This window comes from Ctenopharyngodon idella, chromosome 5, assembly GCF_019924925.1.
Source record: "Ctenopharyngodon idella isolate HZGC_01 chromosome 5, HZGC01, whole genome shotgun sequence".
NCBI lineage: Eukaryota > Metazoa > Chordata > Actinopteri > Cypriniformes > Xenocyprididae > Ctenopharyngodon > Ctenopharyngodon idella.
The window spans coordinates 33,275,525-33,296,464 of record NC_067224.1 but is presented as its reverse complement, the minus strand read 5'-3'; the positions used below and the strand labels follow the sequence as shown (position 1 = coordinate 33,296,464).

At 34.8% G+C, this 20,940-nt stretch overlaps 1 protein-coding gene across 8 annotated transcripts in view; it reads left to right on the top strand.

The window, feature by feature from the left end:
- fcho2 (FCH and mu domain containing endocytic adaptor 2) overlaps nt 1–20,940 on the top strand; it is a 43,912-nt gene that overhangs the window by 3,980 nt on the left and 18,992 nt on the right. For all 8 annotated transcript variants that reach the window (XM_051893980.1, XM_051893977.1, XM_051893981.1 and 5 more), the window contains exons 2-9: nt 4,798–4,889; nt 8,322–8,396; nt 9,100–9,241; nt 9,664–9,816; nt 9,938–10,042; nt 11,396–11,494; nt 16,097–16,193; nt 20,767–20,811. In XM_051893980.1, the coding sequence (XP_051749940.1) occupies nt 4,798–4,889; nt 8,322–8,396; nt 9,100–9,241; nt 9,664–9,816; nt 9,938–10,042; nt 11,396–11,494; nt 16,097–16,193; nt 20,767–20,811 (808 nt within the window). The remainder of the gene's footprint in view (nt 1–4,797; nt 4,890–8,321; nt 8,397–9,099; nt 9,242–9,663; nt 9,817–9,937; nt 10,043–11,395; nt 11,495–16,096; nt 16,194–20,766; nt 20,812–20,940) is intronic.

Here is a 20,940-nt window from a genome sequence, read left to right as displayed (position 1 = left end):
GAATGTTACGTTTCCATTAATCCACAATGCTGTGCGTCCGTAGGACAGATGTCCCTAGCATGGAGGCAGATCACCCCGCTTAAACAGGGGGAGTTCAGAAGGTCATGTGAGGGACTCAAAGCTGTGGTGAAAGGGATTCGGCTGAACTTTGACACTGTTGATGTCTAGATATTTTGCTCTGCTCATTGTTGACTTACCATATTTGCTCTCAGACTGGCAGTGTGATTTCCAGTAATTGAGCCACTGTAAGTGTTTGTAGATGTTTTCACTGAAGTTATGTTTGGTTTGCTTTTAGGTTATAAACAGCCATTTACTGATTTGATCTGTGATGTTGCTGCAAAGTGATCTTAATCTTCCATGTACAAGGTCATTTTTAACAGGTGTAGTTGTGCATTGGATTTATGCTTTGCAAAAATGCTTTTCATCAGACTGAAATTTGTTATATTGCTCTTTTGTTCCAAAATACTTGTGAAAAAGATCTTTAATATTATATTAGATAATGTTACATGAAGATAATTTTCAATATTAGATAAAAGTCATTTCTAATATAGTATAATATTTAATGTGTAAATAATAATAAATTATTTGGGTCTCTGTTAGGAAAAAGTAAATCTTTGGTGCTGTAAGTGTGAGTGTGGTTTTATTTCCTGGTCTCCATCACTCAAGATACACGTAATGCATACTAATGAAATCACAATTCAAATCTCTGTGTTCTGTTGAGCTGATTCAAACTAGAAGCCAGACAGTGTCAAGCTATGCCAATTTTAGCATGCTTTGTAATGTTTATTAAAACCTTCATGGGTTAGGTTGAGCAGATGGCGGTGGACTAAACCATGCATTAAACCAGGCAGTTAACTTTCCCAGACTGCGTGTTATCTCATACATTACTTTAAAAGCTAATGCATTTTAAAGCTACTATGCAGAGTAGCTTATATTGTAAGGGTATTGCAGCATTCTGAGATGGTGTCCAAATTTGCGATGTAAGTGGTGGGTGGAAAGAATTTAATATTTTGTTTTTGCATTTGTTAAATTTGCTACTTTGAAAAAATAAATTGTGTATGCAAGATATAAGTTAAGCAGTGGCCTGATGGGATTGCTAGAGGAGGAATATTTTGGTTGCCATAATGGTTTTATTTTGAAGTTCAAAAATAGGGTTCCAGATATCAGATTCAGAGGGTTTGTTATTAATTGTTCCAGGTGAATGTGATGCTAGAAATAAGTAAAGGAATAAGAACAATATCGTGAGAGAGTAGATTTATGGAGGTGGAATATTTGCTTTTTCAAATGTAAAACAGTTTCCAAGTTGGCATTCTTGATTTGAGCTCCTAAGAGTGTGTGTATATACCTACTTGGCCATATTTTGGGGACAAGTTTGTACCCAGAATTAAGCTAAATCTGACCAAATCTCCCGTGGACATCCTCGCTTGTAAAAATGGTTTAAAAATAAAGTAAAAAAAGTATTTTTAAAATTGAAAAAATGCAGAAAGTGTGTGTGCTTGCAGTCAAGGTTTTTGCATATGGTCTCTGGAGTGGGAACCTCACCTAGTTTGTGAAACCAGCCGCCCTAGCTGCATGAACAAGCACATATAAGGGCTTTTCACACTGCGCTTAACCCCGGGTTATTGTCATTCTAAACACCGCTTTTAACCCTGGGTATAGAAGCATTTCACACTTGTAATTTAGAAGCAGGGTTAGCACTGCTTTTGCGATGTTAACGCCGCATTGCGGTACCAAACTTGTACAGTGTGAAACGATGTGGTGTTAGAATGTTACAACTAGATGGTTAGCAACCGATATATTCGCGCGCTTTGGGCACTGTGCGATGTATAAACAGTCGTTTCTGCATATGATAGGAAAAATGTCAAACGGCGATGGAAAACGTGACAATTGGAATGAAGAAGAGACCATCATTCTTACCTTTTATAGTTTGAAAAGTTTTGAAAACTTGATATTACAGTCAGCATTGTGTAATATGAGGACGCTCAGTGCTAGAGCCTTTATGTAAACAGGTCACGTGCTGCGTTTGTCCAGTCAGTGACACCGCAAATATGCAGATAAGGACTTTAACCCAGGGTTAGGAATGTGCAGTGTGAAATGGCAGCTAATGAATACCCAGGATTAACTGTGAACCCCGGGTATAGTATGAGCAGTGTGAAACATGAATAAAGATAACCCAGGATTTACCAGGGGTTTAGAATGACCCAGGGTTAACTATTTCATGTGTGAAAAGCCCTATAGACGCACATTCAATCCAAGCAAACACCTTCATGTCTTTTCTTGTGTGTTTTGGCTTTAAATATGAATTCTGTTTAGTTTAACCTGAGCCAGATTGTGGTTTAAACACCCTGACAGAAACACAAACATACACAAAGGCTTAACACACAACATTAAAGTCAGTAAGCATTTTCCAATGCTCAACTTATCAACTTCCACCAGCATGTTTTGTTCCTCATCCACTGTATGTCTTCTCTGAACTTCTCTTTTGTCAACATCAAGGATTTATAGCAGGTCATAGATATTTGACATAGTTTTGACAATGCCATTGTTGGGTTATTGTGAGATTTGTTTTTCAGAAAGTAAATGTGATAATAATGTGCGTATGTTTGTACTTGAATAATAGAAACTAAACACAGCATGTCATTTTCTGTGACTTTGAAGCAGTTTATGATTGGTTGTCTATTGCTAAACATCTTGCTGTAACATTCTGGCACATCATTGTTTTACGCTGTTTAAATTTCACATCAAAAATGTGAAACGTTGCTTAACCCAGGGTTAAAACAAGCCTTTACCCTTTAAACTTTAAAAAGACTTTAAGCCAAGTTAAGTATTAAAAGTCAATTGACAAGAATCTGAACAAAACAAAGTGACAGTAAAATTCTGTGTGATGACAGTTTATGACTGGACTTGTGTTTAAAGGTTAGGCACAAAAAAGTCAGGTGGGCTTTGTGGGCCAATCACAGAACAAACTGGCATGCAAGGAGCAGACGCCCAAAGCATTTTCCTGAGTTTATTGTTATTTTCCTATTGTATTTTTTTAATATCACTGCATTCTTCATGTCGGTCACTTCTGTAGCGCTTGGATTTCCTGTTGCTGTTCTTTCAACACACATACAATCGTACAATCTCACACAGATCTCAGTTTTCTTTGCTCTACAGGAAACACACACTGCATGATATTTGCTGTGTCCACAAAAGCTGATCTGGAAGTTACACAGTATAGTATAAATCTGAGAGTAGAGCTATTTATTCTGTTTAATAATCATGTCTTTTTGCATGGTCATCATATCAATCTAACACGCTTTTCTACATTCTTCTCTGAAAGATTTTTAAAAGCTGCTTTTAAAATGAAAACTGCCATGAATATTTTCCAAAGAGGTACACTACCGTTAAAAAGTTTGGGATCAGTAAGATTTTTTTTTAAATAATTTAATACTTTTATTCAGTAAAGATGTATTAAATTGATCAAAAGTGACAGTAAAACATTTATAATAATCCTACAAAAGATTTCTATCTCAAATAAATGCTGTTCTTTTGAACTTCTATTCAACAAATAATCCTGAAAAAAAAAAAAAAAAGATTAATCATGGTTTCCACAAAAAATATTAATCATCTTAACTATTTTTAACATTGATAATAATAAGGAATGTTTCTGAAAATTCTGCTTTGCCATCACAGTAATAAATTACATTTTAAAATATGTTAAAGTAGAAAACAGTTATTTTAAATTTATAATAATGTTTCACAATATTACTGTTTTACTGTATTTTGTTTTAAATGCTGTCTTGGTGAGCATAAGAGACTCTTACTGACCCCACACTTTTAAATGGTTGTGTATAACTACAATGGTTATGAATGATGATTTTTTTTTTCTTCTTCTTCTCGTGCTTCTCTTTGAATCACTAGTTGAACTCTCGTGGTGTGCCAGATATCCGTGTTTTCACAGTTGGCTTTTGAGAAATAATGATAAAATAGCTTACAATTTAGCTTGTTTTGGGTTGGTTCATTAATCTGATGTATTAGATGTATTAGAGCATATGATTGATTATGTCTGTTGATAACAGACGAATTTATAGACACTCAGAGCAGATATGCTCAGCAAACACCGCTTTATTATTAATAATAATATTCAAGCCTATGTCTCTTCTGAGGCATGTACATAAAGCAGGTGTCTACAGGTGTCTAAAGCAGGTGTCTAACTCATAGTAAAATGTACATTAAAAAAGTTGCCGGGCAAAAAAAAAAAGTCGCTGTTTGGATTTAAATAGGACGGGCAAATTTTTTAATTTACATTTTACTATGAGTTAAAGCTGGGCTGTGTGTGTGTGTGTGTTTGTGTGTTTCTGTGTTTCTGTCATTACAATATTAGAAGAGGGGTCAGACTTCACTTCAGATCTGAATTATGCATTAGTTTAGTGTTTGCATTTTTAAGACGCTGATATCAGACACTTGTAGCAATGTAACCATGGTTACTATGAAACCCTTTGCACAGTTCAGATCAACCTTACAGCACTGACTTTCTCTCAAACGGCAAAAATACAGGAAAGTATGTTGCGGATGAACATGGTGGACCAGTCTGCTTTAAGAAGTCAGCTAGAAGCCATTCAGACCATGACAGCAATGATTGTTGAGAAACCTAAAGTGGTAAACAAATGTCTGCGTCAATGATGACATGCAGTTTGGCTTTTTTTCGTAGCATTGCTTCTTGTTTTTGTTTTTTTCTTTTATTAGAGGAACAACTGTAGTGATGTTGATCAAATGCAGTTGTTTTTAATTAATTTTATATGTTCTTTTTGGCAGGGCGATAAAAACAATGGATTCGATGTACTGTACCACAACATGAAACATGGCCAGATATCCAGCAAGGAGCTATCAGACTTCATCAGAGAAAGGTAAAACTGTGTTGTTTGTTTGTTTGTTTGTTTGTTTTTGTGGGGATGAGGGGAGTCACCTAAAAGGCTGTAATGAATTCAGTGTAACAGACTATCATAACACAGACATTCATTTTTTCTAAAAAAAAAAAAAAAAAAAAAAAAAAGGCTGTTGTTATTAAAAATCATTTTTTAATTGAAATAAAGATGAAATGAAATAAAATATAAATATTAGATGAAAAGCCTAAACTTAAAAAACAGAAACAGACATTAGAAATGTTGCATTGACAACTAACTAAAATAAACTAAATTTAAGCTGAAGTATTAAAATGACTAAAACTAAAACTGACAAAAATAAATTAAAACAAAACAAAAACTAAAAAAAATACAAGTAAATGAAAACTGAAAATATAAAATTAATTCAAAATATTAAAAAAATACTGTAACACTATATAAATAATAATAAAATGAACACTGTATGCATCTCTTGTTCACTAGTTCTGAATCTTAACAATCAAATTATCTGTCATATACTCATTTCACACAAGAAGCAAAATTTTTTTTTTTTTTTTTTTTTTTTTTTTGTAGACTAAACAGCAGAAACCACATAAAAGCAATCCAAATTTGTATGGGGTTTAAAAATCTGGTAAAAATGTGATATTTGGGAATGCTCATCAGTCAAGTGTTTTTTTTTTTTTTTTTTTTTTTTTTTAAGCAATCAGGGATGTGAAATGTATCTTCATACTGAATGTACAGTATTGTTTATAGACCTTATTCAGAGCAGCACCAGGTATGACAGGTATGAAAGCAAGGCTGTGAGGGATAGACTTACCATGTTTTCAATGGCATCCGCTGTAAAGCTCCTAGATTACTTGTAATTTTCCACAGGTCACAGCTCATATTGTCAGGTATTTTTTGTCTTCTGAAATTTCTTGGAAAGATATTTTTGCAGTGTTTTGTCAGCAGAACAATGCAAGAACACATTAAATAACAGTACAACCCGCTGAAGATATGCATGTCTATCCTCATTCCCGTTAAAAATCAAAGACGGCGCTGCTGTGAATAAGGTCTATAGCTGTGTCATGCATATATTTTTGGTAACTCTTACTCTCTTTCAATGCCTCTGTCATTATTATGCTGGTTAGTGTATTTTATACCGAATATTGATGACACTGTCTGAACAAATTTTGTACTGTCATAATTTAATGTTTTATTTATTGAATGCAGTACTGAATAGTAGCTGTTATACTTTCTGAGATCTTCTTGTTCCAAAAACATGCACAGTTTTGTCAGATGTTTCACCTGTGAAAGGGTTGAAGCTCTGCTAGAAATCTTGCTTGTCTTACACAAGCAAAGCGTGTCAAGGGAGTAAAGCTATTCAAAAGGAAACTATTTTAAAACTTTTCTCACAAAACCATCCAAATGGTTTTCAGGAATGCTGGAAGTTCTCCAAAAGCCTCAGCATCCGTCACCCGTCTCACCTGCTTTAACTGTCAAAGCCGCGTTAAACTAATGGAAAGAATTCACACTCTTGATAGATTGAAAATGTGCAGAGGTTTAAACCATCTCATGAGCTCTATGACTGACAGTGGAATTTTGCAGAGTCATAATGCCAGTGCATTTTTAGGCCATTGGAAGTTTTATTCTTGATTTATGTACTTTTGGTTATTGCATTGTGAGCTTTTTTTGGAGGGGAGTGGGGGTGCTGATAGATATTGGGAGAGGTTTTGCTACAAATGGATCATGTCTGTCTCCCCCTTCTGGACACAGTGTGACGTTGTCTTTGTCAGAGTGAAACAGTATAATTTGCTATTATAAATCTTTCATGTTTGGCACAACAAAAAAAGACCATAGCGATATATTTTCAAAAGAATCTGGGCAAGTGTCTGTAGGGATACACTATCAATCAAAGTTTTGGACAAAGTTACATATATATATATTTTTTTTAATCTTTATTCTGATTTTCAGATTTAGTTAAAACATCCAAACTACGAAATGAAATGACACAAATGAAAGTATGGGAATTACGTAGTGTCCAAAGCACTCTGAGCTTCTCTCAGACATCTCAAAAACATCCTGAGATGTTTTTAAAAAAGTGCTGAATGAGTTCACTTGTTTGCTGAGCACACGCTGGCTGATTTTCCTTCAGCTTTTTTTTTAAAAATTAAAAATCTTTTTAGTTTTGTAAAATTCATTTGCATTCACAATTTATATCTACAAGACTAATTTCAAACATTTAAGCATAAGCTTTTGCATCAAAAGGTTAAGATAATGAAATGTGTAAACATTTGACTGTTATTGAATATGTAACCATCACACTTTCACACATGTATGTGTTGTTAACAATTTGTGTTTTTAATACTGACAGATTATGTCTTCCAGTTTAATTTAGTTCAAGTCTTCTTTACTTCATTGGTCCTTGAAGTGTTGCACAAGCTTTAAAGGATTAGTTCACTTCAAAATGAAAATTACCCCATGATTTACTCACCCTCAAGCCATCCTAGGTGTATATGACTTTCTTCTTTCAGACGAATACAATCGGAGTTATATTAATAATCACCCTGATGCTCCAAAGCATTATAATGGCAGTGCACGGAAACCACCTGAAACTCAAAAAAGTGCATCCATCCATCATAAACGTACTCCACGCGGCTCAGGGGGTTAATAAAGGCCTTCTGAAGCGAAGCGATGCGTTTGTGTAAGAAAAATATCCTTATTTAACATGTTATAAAGTAAAATAACTAGCTTCTGCCAGACCGCCTTCCATATTCAACTTACGAAAAAAGTGTAACTGACGTCACGTCAGTTAAGTTGAATATGGAAGTCGTAGGGCGTAGCGTAAGCGTTTTGAACTGTGGGATGCATTACACTTTCTTCGTAAGTTGAATACTGTAGGCGGTCTGGCGGAAGCTAGATATTTTACTTTATAACGTGTTAAATATGGATATTTTCTTACACAAATGCAGTGCTTTGCTTCAGAAGGCCTTTATTAACCCCCCGAAGCCATGTGGAGTATGTTTAAGATGGATGGATGCACTTTTTTTTCGAGCTTCAAACAGGTGGTTTCCGTGCACTGCCATTATAAAGCTTTGGAGCATCAGGATATTTATTAATATAACTCCATTCGTGTTCATCAGAAAGAAGAAAGTCATATACACCTAGGATGGCTTAAGGGTGATCCCAGTAAGGGCAGGAAAAAAATCAGAGGCCTTTTGTTTGCCTATATGTCAGTGCATTTTAATTTGTGTAATTTGTGCAACTTTCATTGAACTTTTAGATTTTCTTTAAATCAGCTTTTTTAAAACAAAGCACAATTAAGTTTGTGTAAATGTTTGTGAGAGTGAAAACTGCAAAGTTTTGTTTAAAGGATTTCTTTCTAAATAATAATCCGTATTAGACATTATTTGGATTCGAGTGATTGTTTACATATGGTTTTCTCCCCTCCTGTCTCAGAGCCACCATAGAGGAGGTTTATTCAAGATCAATGACCAAACTGGCCAAGACTGCCAGCAACTGCTCTCAGCTAGGGTAAGTGTGTGCGTGCGCGCGTGTGCGTGTGTGTCTGAAGGTTTACAAGACCTATGGGTTCATTATGAACACCATTTTAATAATGTATTTATAATGAGCTGGAAAACCCACATCATTTCAATGTCTCTCAGGCTTTATTCATGAAAGCCCAAGTTCATTACATGCAAGGAAACTAAATGAATACCCACAGCTGTTCACTTACCTGCCTGGAACATTTGTGAATCTTTATTCTATATAAACTTTATTCTGGCAAACTTGCTGTACTTTCCTTGCTAATGGGAGACATATTGCCAGTCAGGCGAAACTTCATAAGCTACTTCAAAACGATCTGCAGGAAGAAAGCAATTAACTCATTGTTATTGCTATTATGATCCTGAAATAGCCAAAGTTTGTGTAATAACTATTCGCAAAATATGCTAGATGCAGTTGTGTGAAATGAAAGCTGGTTTTTCACTGGCCTGCGGTGCTTTATTTCACTGAACATGATTTTCACACCCCCCTCACATATCATATTGTCAGTACAGACATTATAGTGTCATTAGTGGCTGTTTCCATTAAAAACAACCAGGACCAGAGGATAAATCTGATATCGAGAGAATAAACACACCTTGGTGTTAAATCACAAATCATGTTTAACACATTTTTATGTTTTATTTGTACGAAGTGTGTTGAGTATGAAATGAAATGGCCATTTGTTCCACAGGACGTTTGCGCCGGTGTGGGATGTGTTTAAACAGTCAACGGAGAAACTGGCAGCGTGTCACATGGAGCTGGTCCGCAAACTGCAAGAGCTCATCAAGGAAGTCCAGAAATATGTGGAGGAACAAGCCAAAAATCATAAGAAGGTATGGGAGCTGCCGTCATCTTTGGTGTTTGATTAATATCCATGTAGGTTTGCTCAAAACACGCTGCATAGCAAAGTATGAACCCAATTTCTCAGCTAAATGAGTCTGTGGTACACATGTCATTCCTTAAAAAAGGTCAGAGGTCTGGCATGTTTAAAAAAAATCTGCAATATGTTTTTTTTTATTGAAATCAGCATAATTTAAGGCCAGTGCAAATAATACAAGCTATAACCATGATTTATAAATAAATACTTGACCTTTTAAGTAATGTATAATTTATAATTATTTTATTTGATATATTTATATATTTTTATGTCCGTTGTAGTACATTTAAAAGCAAGACATTTAGGGCTGTGAAAATTACATTTTTGTTTTTAAAGATGAGAATAATACTGAAGTTCTTTCTGATTTCTGGCTTGTAGACAAAGGAGGAGGTGGCGTCCACTTTGGAGGCTGTGCAGAACATCCAGAGCGTGTCACAGGCCTTACAGAAGAGCAAAGAAAACTATGTCAGCAAGATGCTAGAGCAAGAACGTATGCGCAAAGAGGGGGCCACACAGAGAGACCTGGACAAGGTACAGACACAGACTTGTACATACATGAATGGTAGCCCAATAGTTTGGAATCTGGAAGGTGTTTGAAAGGTGTCTAAATGTGTACATTTCTCTCCGTCTGTTTTGTGTTACTTGTTTGTAGGCTGGATTGAAGGTCAAGAAAGCCACGGAGTCCTACAAGTCTTATGTGGAGAAGTATGCCACTGCGAAAACAGAATTTGAGCAAAGAATGACAGAAACCGCACAAGTAAGATTGTGTGGAATGTGCGTGAGTGTGTTATTAGAGCAGCTTTTATGCAGCTTGATCTCAGTTAACAATATTAAAATCACCTTGAACATTTCATTCATTAATACAGTTTATTCACTATAGTTTAAAAAAATGGTAATATGTCAAGATCTCAAGAGTTAAACTGTGTCAGAAAAAAATAATCTTAATTATGTCAGATAACACTTAAGCAAAACATGGTCAGGTCAAAGTGTCTGAATAATTTTTGGTCCCAAAGTTTTATCAATTTTACTGGTAGTCCACTGTATGAAGAAATTTTAGGTATGATGTATGTCACAGTTTACTTTATTTTGCTATCCTCACTTACATAAATGAACTATAGTGCCCTGCACCCACTAGTAAAAATGTATCAAAAATGTCTGAATAATTTTTGGTTTGACTAAAAACATTTATAATAAATACTTCAATATTCCATAAAAAAACGTATAACTTAATGTTTTATTTTAAAATGTTTTCAAAATTATTAATATTGTTTTTAATTTTATAATTATTATTATTTTATTTTTATTTTTTTTTACAATTTAATTAATAATCTATAGTTTTTTTCTTCCAAATTAAAATGATTTTTTTTTTTTAATTGTCTTTGTATTATTTCATGGTACACAATCTTTTTTTTATCTCATTATACTGAAGACTGCAAGCTCACGACTACAATATAATGTCTTTTGCTTTAAATTCAGTAGCGCAATGCTGGAAACACTATAGCAGCCCCTCACCCGTCCCGCACATACACACTAAATTTCCCAAATCAGAGCCACAGAGTCCTCAGACATACAAAGCTTAAGCTCTTTATTGATGTTTCCTTACATGATCCACACACACACATGCACAAACACGTTTTTTCCCTGTGGTCACACATGCTCTGACTTATGCTGCCATTATCTTGTTTCCGCTCATTTCCTTGTCTTTTTCTCCTCTTCCCCTTAAATCTTCTAAAACCCTACTGTCAGTCTGAGAGGAGCATAAACAGCAAATCAGGCATGCAGCCATCCTTGACACACACACATCCCACATACACGCATGCATATTCATTTTCAGTGTTTGTGCGTGTTACATGCTTCTTAGCCGCCCAGACCACCCAAATAGGCTATTCATAGCCTTGTGCCAACAACATAAGAAGGAGACTTATGTAAAAGCACACACACAGGACTGTTGTGGAAAATATTCTGGTCTGATTAAGTATCATTTCTAACATCTGCTTTCAGCTTCACATTTTGAGACTGACTAAAACTAGTATCCAGTATTATCCATTTTTAAACTGCTTTTGCACTGTTTCAGAAAGATAAGTTATTTAAAGGTTGTGTGTGTCTACAGAAATTCCAGGGCATCGAAGAGGAACATGTCATGCGTATGCAGGAGATTATCCATTCATACTCTCAGTCTGTTGAAGAGACGCACATACAGATCGGAGAGGTGAGCAGACAAACATGCACACATTATTACTGCTGCCAATGTTATTTTAAGATGTTGCCTGAGCTCATTTACATTTACATTATTACCAGACACTTTCATATATATATATATATATATATATATATATATGTGTGAAAATTCAGTGCCGAAAAGGAGTCGGAAAACTTGATCAAAGGGTTCACCCAAAAAAGAAAATTCAGTCATTAATTACTCAACATCATGTCGCTCCACACCCGTAAGACCTTCGTTCATCTTTGGAACACAAATTAGGATATTTTTGATAAAATCCAATGGAAAGATAATTAACACTTTCAAATGCCCAGAAAGCTACTAAAGACATATTTAAAACAGTTCATGTGACTACAGTGGTTCAACCTTAATGTTATGAAGCGACGAGAATACTTTTTGTGTGCCAAAAAAAACAAAATAACGACTGTATTCAACAATATCTTGTGATGGGCGATTTCAAAACACTGCTTTATGACGCTTTGAATCTTTTGTTTCGAATCAGTGTTTTGGAGCGTGTATTAAACTGCCAAAGTCACGTGATTTCAGTAAACGAGGCTTCGTTACATCATAAGTGTTTCAAAATTTCAGTGGTTCACGTGACTTTGGCAGTTTGATACACACTCTGAACCACTGATTTGAAACAAAAGATTTGTAAAGCTACGAAGTTTCATGAAGCAGTGTTTTGAAATCGCCCATCACTAGATAATGTTGAATAAAGACGTTATTTTGTTTTTTTGGTGCACAAAAAGTATTCTTGTCGCTTCATAACATTAAGGTTGAACCACTGTAGTCACATGAACTGTTTTAAATATGTCTTTAGTAGCTTTCTGGGCATTTGAAAGTCTAAATTGACTTGCTGTCAATGCAGGCCTCACTGAGCCATCGGATTTTATCAAAAATATCTTAATTTGTGTTCCGAAGATGAACGAAGGTCTTATGGGTGTGGAACGACATGAGAGTTAGTAAGTAATGACAGAAATTTCATTTTGAGGTGAACTAACCCTTTAAGCCTATGAGATCTGGCTGTATCATCTTTTAGCTGTAGAGGGCGTCAGAGACCTGTAGACGTGCAGAAGTCAAGCAAGCAGAAATGAACTTCATAATATGAGGCTGTCCGATCAATCGTTCCTTATCTATTCTTAATCCTATTGCCACTGATTCAGAGTGATTTATACCATATGCATACCCTGTTATTCATTGAAATGCACTTCCATACTGAATGCGCACAATCTCATTCCTAGACACCCACAGCAAAAAGATCTCTGTTAGGCATTTTACTGGTTATTGACCACAGAGCTATTGCATGGTTTGGGCTTCCTCCTAACCACACTCTCTCTCGTATTCAGCTTGAGCCTGAAGAGAAATAACATTGGAGTTTTTTTCTGTGGTTATTTTGATTACATTGTTTCTGTTTGCATAAATATGAGTTAAATCCTCTTTCAAGTACAGAATTTATTCATGCAACAGTTGGTGTCACTGTTCATCTGTATATGAGTTTTGAGAACGTAATGTAACAAGGGGATCTAGATGTGGAATGACAGAGCAAAAGAATAGAACAATGGCATGTGTCTTTGAAAGAAGAGATTAGGTCAAATTTTTTAGTGATATTGTACATAAACCTTTCGAGACAGACTGAACACTTCACAAGCTATGAGAAATGAGATATGAGTCAATAGTCAGCGTTTAATTGACAAAACCCTAGTACTATCTATTTGTGTACTATCTGAATATTTTACATTTTTACGAATTGTTTTCTATTTATAATCAATTTTATTTTGGCTGTTTTTTTTTGTTTTTTTGTTTTTTTTTAATATCCTTGCAGTACTTCATAAGATTTTAGGTTAGTTTTTTTTTTTTTTTTTTTTTTTATGTTTTGTTTTGATTCATTTCGGAGCAGTGTTGTTTTGGTATAATTGAGATTAGTTTTAGGAATATTTTGAATTTTTTATTTTATTTTCCAGTTTCATTTTAACCAAGTAATTTTGTTTGTCATTTTTGTTAGTTTTCTATTAAATTTATCTATAAAGTTTTTATTAATTTTATTTTAGTTTTTTAGTTACTTAAATATGTCAATTTAAACTAAATAAAAATGGGATTGCCTTGGCAATTAGCTGAAATAAAACAAGTTTTAATTCAATTAACATTTATTTTAGTAAGTAACACAAATGTTTTTTATGCTTTTAGTATATATTAACCCCGTTTGGTTGATGGCTTAGAAGTCTTTATTGGAGTTATTTTTTTTTTTAATTAATTAATTTGAATGAAAAAATAAATGCAAAAAAAAAAAAAAAAACTTGAACCTAGACCACTTAAAAAGTCTGTTCTGCTTCACAGCGAGATTCATGAATATCTGTGCATGTCTGAAAGGACAGTCAGGACCTCGCTTTTTTTTCTCCCCTTCTTAAGCAAACATATATGCACAACTACACATGCTGTCAATCAGCCCCTCTCATCCACAAACAGGCAAGAAGATGGATACTAAATCAACTTGACAAATTTTTATAAGTGCTGTATGTTTATGACATGAACTAGAAAATCTGTGGAATATGTCAACTGTAAAAGGAAAGCTTTGAGTCAGTGGTGGAGATGTTTGGAAGACGTATTGCATTTGTCACCATCCCTTCATGGCTATGAAAACAAGGACAGTCAAAGTGGTCACCTGGGGAAATAATGTCACATCCTCATTGCGTGCACTAGCTCTCAACCTTATCCTTCTCCAAAACCTTGATCTTGCTTGCGTGGGATACAGCTCTAGTGCTGGTAATGTGACGAAGCGCTGCCTGAGAGTGAAAGCAGTTAGAGTCCAGGTTTCTGATCATAACACATTATGTAGTTTGTAATCATAAGGCCGTTCTGGATCTCATTACACTGGTTTCTTAGTCCCCTTTGTTCAGTTTTCCAGAGATTGGTAGTTGTATTTTAATGTGAGATGATTAGTATGTTGTCTCTTCTGTCATTGTTAAAAAAAATATCTGCAAAATAACTGCAAAAATTATTTAATTCAGTGATTATCAATGTGGTTATTTTATTTTCAAGACAAGTTACCTATTGCTTGATTGAGCTTAGAAAACAGAATTTTGCAATTTTATACACTGCTGGTTAAATATACAGCAGTTCAAATGTTTGTTGGTTGATAAGATTTTGATTTTATGTTTTTGAACGTGTCTTATGCTCATCAAGGTTGCATTTATTTGATCCAGTCAAATACAGTAAAAACAGTAATATTGTGACAATATTATCACAATATATTCAATTTAAATATGTTTTAAAATGTAATTTATTCCTGTGAGGGCAAATCTTAATTTTCAGCAGCCATTACTCCAGTTTTTAGTGTCACATGATCCTTCAGATCATTCTAATATGCTGATTTGGTGCTCAAGGAATATTTCTTATCATTATCAGTACTTAAAACAGCTGTGCTGCTTATAATTTTGTGAAAACAGTGACACATTTTCTTTTTCTTCAGTTTAATGCATCCTTGCTGAATAAAAGTATTTCTTTAAAATATAGCTCACTGACCCTAAACTTTTGAACTGTAGTGTATGTGTATATATGTATGTATTTTCCACACACTGCTACAACTGCTGTACACAACTGGAGCACAGCAGTTGATGACGTGTGTGTGTGTGTGTGTGTGTGTGTGTGTGTGTGTGTGCGCGAGTGTGTGTGTGTGTGTGTGTGTGTGTGAGAGAGAGAGAGAGAGAGGTTCATGTTTACAGTTTTCATACTAGCCTGTATGTATGACTTGCAACATAAATACCTCGTTATTTAGCATTCACTTCATGTTATGATTATACTATCAAATGACATGGAGTCCACTCTGAAGAATAAGCAGTCCATGACCTATTTTGCCTGGTCAAGTGACTTCAGATGCAAATGCTGCCAATCCTGAACAAAGTCTTGGTACAGTCGTTAAAGATGGTCAATGTTACTTTTGGTCTTTCTTGGCTTTTTAATTGTACCCTTTGGTATAATTTGACAAGGAACAATCGTACATACGGTCTGTGGGAGAAACCTTTCAGTCTTCCTATTGGCATCATGTCAATCACAAATGTGTGGTCACAATAAGGTTCAATTTTTTAACATTGTTTAATCCAAATTTTAACATGAAATAAAGAACAATATTTTAACAGCATTTATTAATGTTGGTTAGTGTTCATTTTATATGTACTAGTATTATTTTAAATATAAGTTTCATAAATTCACACAAGTTAATGTTTTACGAATGGATATGTTGATTTTTAGTTTAAGATGCGTTATCTATGTTAATTAGCTGAACTTTATTGTAAAGTGCTACCAAATGTGTTATATATCACTTTGAGGGAAACTCAACATAAAACTAATTAATCTAAAAATAATTTTAGGAAACCATATGTAATAGATTTTTGATGGTCATCTTGTTTTTATGCCTACTATGTCAACTACAAAACTTTTATTTAGCATATGTTAATCAAATACTGTTATTTTTTTTTTAGAAAACATTTGTTACATCTATATATAAATATGCCTTTATTTGTCTGTTAAGCTGTTGCAGTGCAAGTAGTGAAGAAGGGCATGTGATCTTATGCATCTATTTTTGTTTTTATTGTAAAGGTGCAACAAGAGTTTGTGAACAACATGGAGAACACTTCCATCGAGAGCCTCATACAGAAACTGGCAGAAAGCAAAGGAACAGGCAAAGAGAGACCAGGTAACACAGCTAAATCACATACACAGTATTAAACTCTGGTACCGAACTACTTTGCTCTTGATCTTATTAACAAGACTGGTCATAAGTTCATTACCAACTGACAAAATTATGTTTTTTTTGGTCAGGGATTAGAAATGAGCGTTAGGCTGCACTGTACACACACTCGGAGTACGTTTGACTTGATTGCTGTAGCATAGTGGAGTTTACACAGGATTTGTGGAGCTCTGACCCTTACAGGGGTTTTCAGCCCAGGTCTCAGCCAGCGCTGGCTGTCACATGCTAACGCTAGCGTCACATGCTAAGTGGAATGTCAAGCTCGCCCACCTTTACACGAGATTAAGCCACTTGAGATTGATAGAGCTTGACACGGCTACACTTCCCCCTGTGCTCTTGCTATTTTTCCTCACTTATCCCTCCGTGATCTTTCATTTGACCTCCTGCTTCTCCCTCCTTTCACAGGGTGGAAGTTTTTTCACATTTCACATAGAGAATATAATCTTGCTTAAAGCTAAAGGGGCGTGGAGTGTAATTACACCGGTTTAGCCAGCAATTATGTTAACCGTATAAATGTAGTACACTAGATGCTGGATTTTGCCTTTTACACGGCTTGACAACTTTTCCCTCTCCCAACAATTTTGTGTTGAGCATCCTGACATGGTGACATTGGTTCAACAAATGGCGTGAGTTTGGGGTGGGACCATAAGTTTTATTCGTCCAGATAACAGGGGTGTGTTCGGGAAACCATTGTGAAAATAATCATTTTTCTTGATTGGTGACAGTAGTGGCACAGAAATGATGCACTTCCGCTGTAATAACCCGATCTTTACAATTATATTATATTATATTATATTAATCAGTGGTCAAAATAAGTAGTATATAAATTATATAAATAATTACTAATAATACATATATTAACAAACACTGCCATTCAATAGTTTGGGGTTGGTAATTTTTTTAATTATTATTTTGGAAATATTGTGAAAATATTATTACAATTTAAAATAACTGTTCTACTTTAATATATTTTAAAATGTAATTTATTCCTTAAATTTGCTGAATTTTCAGCATCATTACTCCAGTTTTCAGTGTCACATAATCCTTCAGAAATCATTCTAATGTGCTAATTTGTTGTTCAAGAATCATTTCTTATTATCTATGTTGACAGATGTGTTTTTGTGGAAACCATGATACATTTGTTTTTTTCTATTTCAAAAGCATTTATGTTAAAATAGCAATTTTTTGTACCATTATAAATGTCTTTACTGTGCCTTTTTAATCAGTTTAATGAGTCCTTGCTGAATAAAGTATATATAAAAAAAAACATACTGACCCCAAACTTCTGAATGATACTGTGTGTGTGTGTATATAATATGCCATACACAGGTAGACCAATTGAACCATGTATGAATGTATAGTGACCCCCAGGGGTCTAGACTGAACATTCAGGCTTTTGGTTGCCCTCCATTTGTTTTGACAGCAGAATTAATTGAGACTAAAAGCTGTTTTGGTCAACAAAACATTCCTTCCTCCGTATCAAGCTGTTCATTAGGGATTGCGCCGCTGTCAGAGCAATAACCTGTATGGCACGCTGATGAAATCAGAGCAGCCCTAACCAGTATATAGAGAGAGAGAGGTTGAACAAACTTTGTACCACGGAAACAATCCCGAAGTGACACGCTGGGCTGTGGGGAGGTTGCAAGAGCAGTTCAGCAATATCCAGCTGGGCTGTGAACTGGCCGCCAGCCAGACACGCAAACTCTCCTTGCTGCACCGACCCAGACCCCATGCTCAACATATGCAATTTTATAAAAACATCCTCAGTTAATGCATGACTGCATGCGCCTCTCATATACAAACAGGCATGTGTATGAGCACTCACAAAAGCACACATTTACCTAGCAATCCAAATAAGGGCATACTTTAAACTTCTGTTGTTGTTCTTTTAAAATAAACCTAATCATAATTACCAAAGACAGACCCTAAATGAAAACCAACTCAACATTTTTAGAGTTTAAATAAAAACTAACTATTTGAACCTTTTTTTAAAGGACATTCCCAAAGGATGGTTTTGTTAGATTTAGCTAACTTCTGTCAACATTTTTCAGCAATGTTTTCCCCAAAGTATTGCTAGAATCCCACACACACATAAATACACACACATGCGTTCATGTAAACGAAGCAGTCTGTTTACATGAATTTAAACAAAACTTAATACCCTTTTTCCAGATTTAGATGGCATTGTTGTGTCTAATGTTTGGATTTGTGTGCATAAATATTGTTAGATGGAGCCTGGAAGTGTTGTCATTTGCACCGTTCCTCGCCTGCCATCACTTAATTAGATGAAACTTTTCCCTCAGGCCTGCAGCTGCATGGAAATCTTAGAAATCAATCTTCATTGTCCGGTTCTCTAAACCTGTTTTGACAAACTTGCTGATTGTTGTAATGAATAAAAAATAATATGGTTTTGTGCGTCTTTCTAATTTGGCTATTGTTTGGAGACTAGTTGGAAAATGTTAGGTAAATCTGATAAAGCCTCCTTTTGGGAATGTCCTCAAAAGAATAAGGTTTTGGTTTGTTTTTTTGTTTTGTTTTTGGTTTGGTTTGTTTGTTTTTGTTTTTTGGGTTTTGTTTTGGGTTTGGTTTGGTTTGGTTTTTCTTTGTCTTGGTTTGTTTGTCTGTCTTAGTTTGGTTTGATTTTGTTTCTTTTTTGTTTTTATTCATTTTGCTTTGTCACTTTTGCTTGTTTCATTTTATTTTGTAGTTGTTTACAGTTTTAGTTATAGTTTTTGTTTGTTTGTTTTTGTTGTTTGCTTGTTTGTTGTTCTATAAATGTTTTTTTTTCCTGAAGGTTAAAGTTTATTATATAGAATTATCATATTTAGGCCTATGCTATGTCCCTTTTAAGACAGTTAGTGAAAAAAGCTTAGTGTGTGTCTGTGTGTGTGTGGTTCATGATATTTCCCATCAAAGAGTTTAATGTGATTTTAATTCAAGTGGGTCTTTCATTATTTATGTGTGTGTGTGTGTGAATTTGTGTACATGTGTGTGTGAACTGAGAGTGTGTGACCATTAGTTCTGATTGTGTGATCAGAGATGATCTTAAACAAACAGTAACAGAGAGATGAGAGAGAAAACTGATCTGGTGCAGTAGAGTAGATCAGTCATACTGTATCTACATCAGTATGATGTGTGTGATGTGGGCCTGTCGTGACTGCTCTGAACAGTGCGCATGAGGTCCGCTCACGGACGCTGTTCTCCAGGGAAACTCTATTGAACCGCTTGAGTTAAATATCACACGCTTTTGTTTTTTCAGGTCAAGGCATTTTCTGTGCAATGAAAATAGTGCCCGGGGCTCTCTTGCTGAGGTCTGGTAGTAGTAAAATGCTGTCTTTCGTTTTCTTGGACAAGCATTAGCTTTTACGCGCATTAACACAAAAGAAAACGCTCTAAAGGGCTCTTAGGGCACTGAGGGGCATCTCTCCTCTCTTTACGGCCAGTCACGAAAGCACAGAATTAATATTTATATGCTGTTCGGGGTATTTATTGAGAATCTATAGCTGAACTAACTGGGGTTAGTAATGGTGATCTCAGATTAAAATTAGATTTCATTTTATTCCACATTTTAACTTCACTCTGAAATAGAAACTTTGCGGACACATTGTTAGGTCATGACTGCAAAACCCTGAGCAGCGAAATACAGTGAAAATGGCAGAGTTTGTTTGCTTAAATCCTTTCATCCATGTGTCAGTGTGGAAATGGGTCATGTTAAAAGTGTAAAAGCTTGGAGGTAAATATGCAAAATTGATGAGCAAGAAATGAAGCATGCAGTTTGTTGTTTTTTGCAGCTGTCTGTGTGTCATTTCACTGCTATATTAATTCATATTTTCAGTGGAGACTAGTATACAGCATTTGACTAAGTGCTGTATCCGTGCTGCACATCATTGCATTGGACTTGTGTATTTGTTTGATTTCTGAGGTTAAAAACAGAAATGCTTCCAGGCATTTGTGTGGGTGTGCATCTAGTAGTGTGTGTTGCATGCTGGCTGTGAACTACGTGCTTTGGCTTAAAAGGGAAGTCAGATTGTGCTGATTGCCACCAGGCCCATTGATGACTCTGTAAATTTGCTTACCACAGAATCGGACCTACGTGTGTGTATGTGTGCTTTATTTTGAGGGCTTAAGTGGAAGATTTGGCAACACTTTATTTTACAGTGTCCCTGTTACATATGTTACATGTACTATACATGTACATGTTACTGTAGTAATAACAGTAAATTATGCATTATTACATGCAGCTAAGCCTAAACCAAACACTATTCCTTCTATAGTAAGTACGTTAATTAATATTAGTCAGTACTTAAATGTATAATTACACTGTAATTACACAGACACCTTAAAATAAAGTGTAACCGAAGATTTTATGAAACGCTGTAAAAAAGTGTTATATTATAACATTTAATTAATTACATTAATTAAAATTTATTTTAATTAAAACATATAATTCTTGAATTCAAGATACTGTTATACAACGTACCTTCAATTATTTGTATTTGTTTATCTGTTTTCATTACAGGGCCCATCGAATTTGAGGAATGTAATGTCTCCATTGCCACAGAAGGTCTGCATGATTTTTTTTTTTTCCTCTCTGTTCCGGTTTTCTTCTTTGTTATATACAAAAATATATAATTTCTCTTTAATATCATTTACATTCTCTTTAATATCTATTACATCTCTTTTTAATAATTAA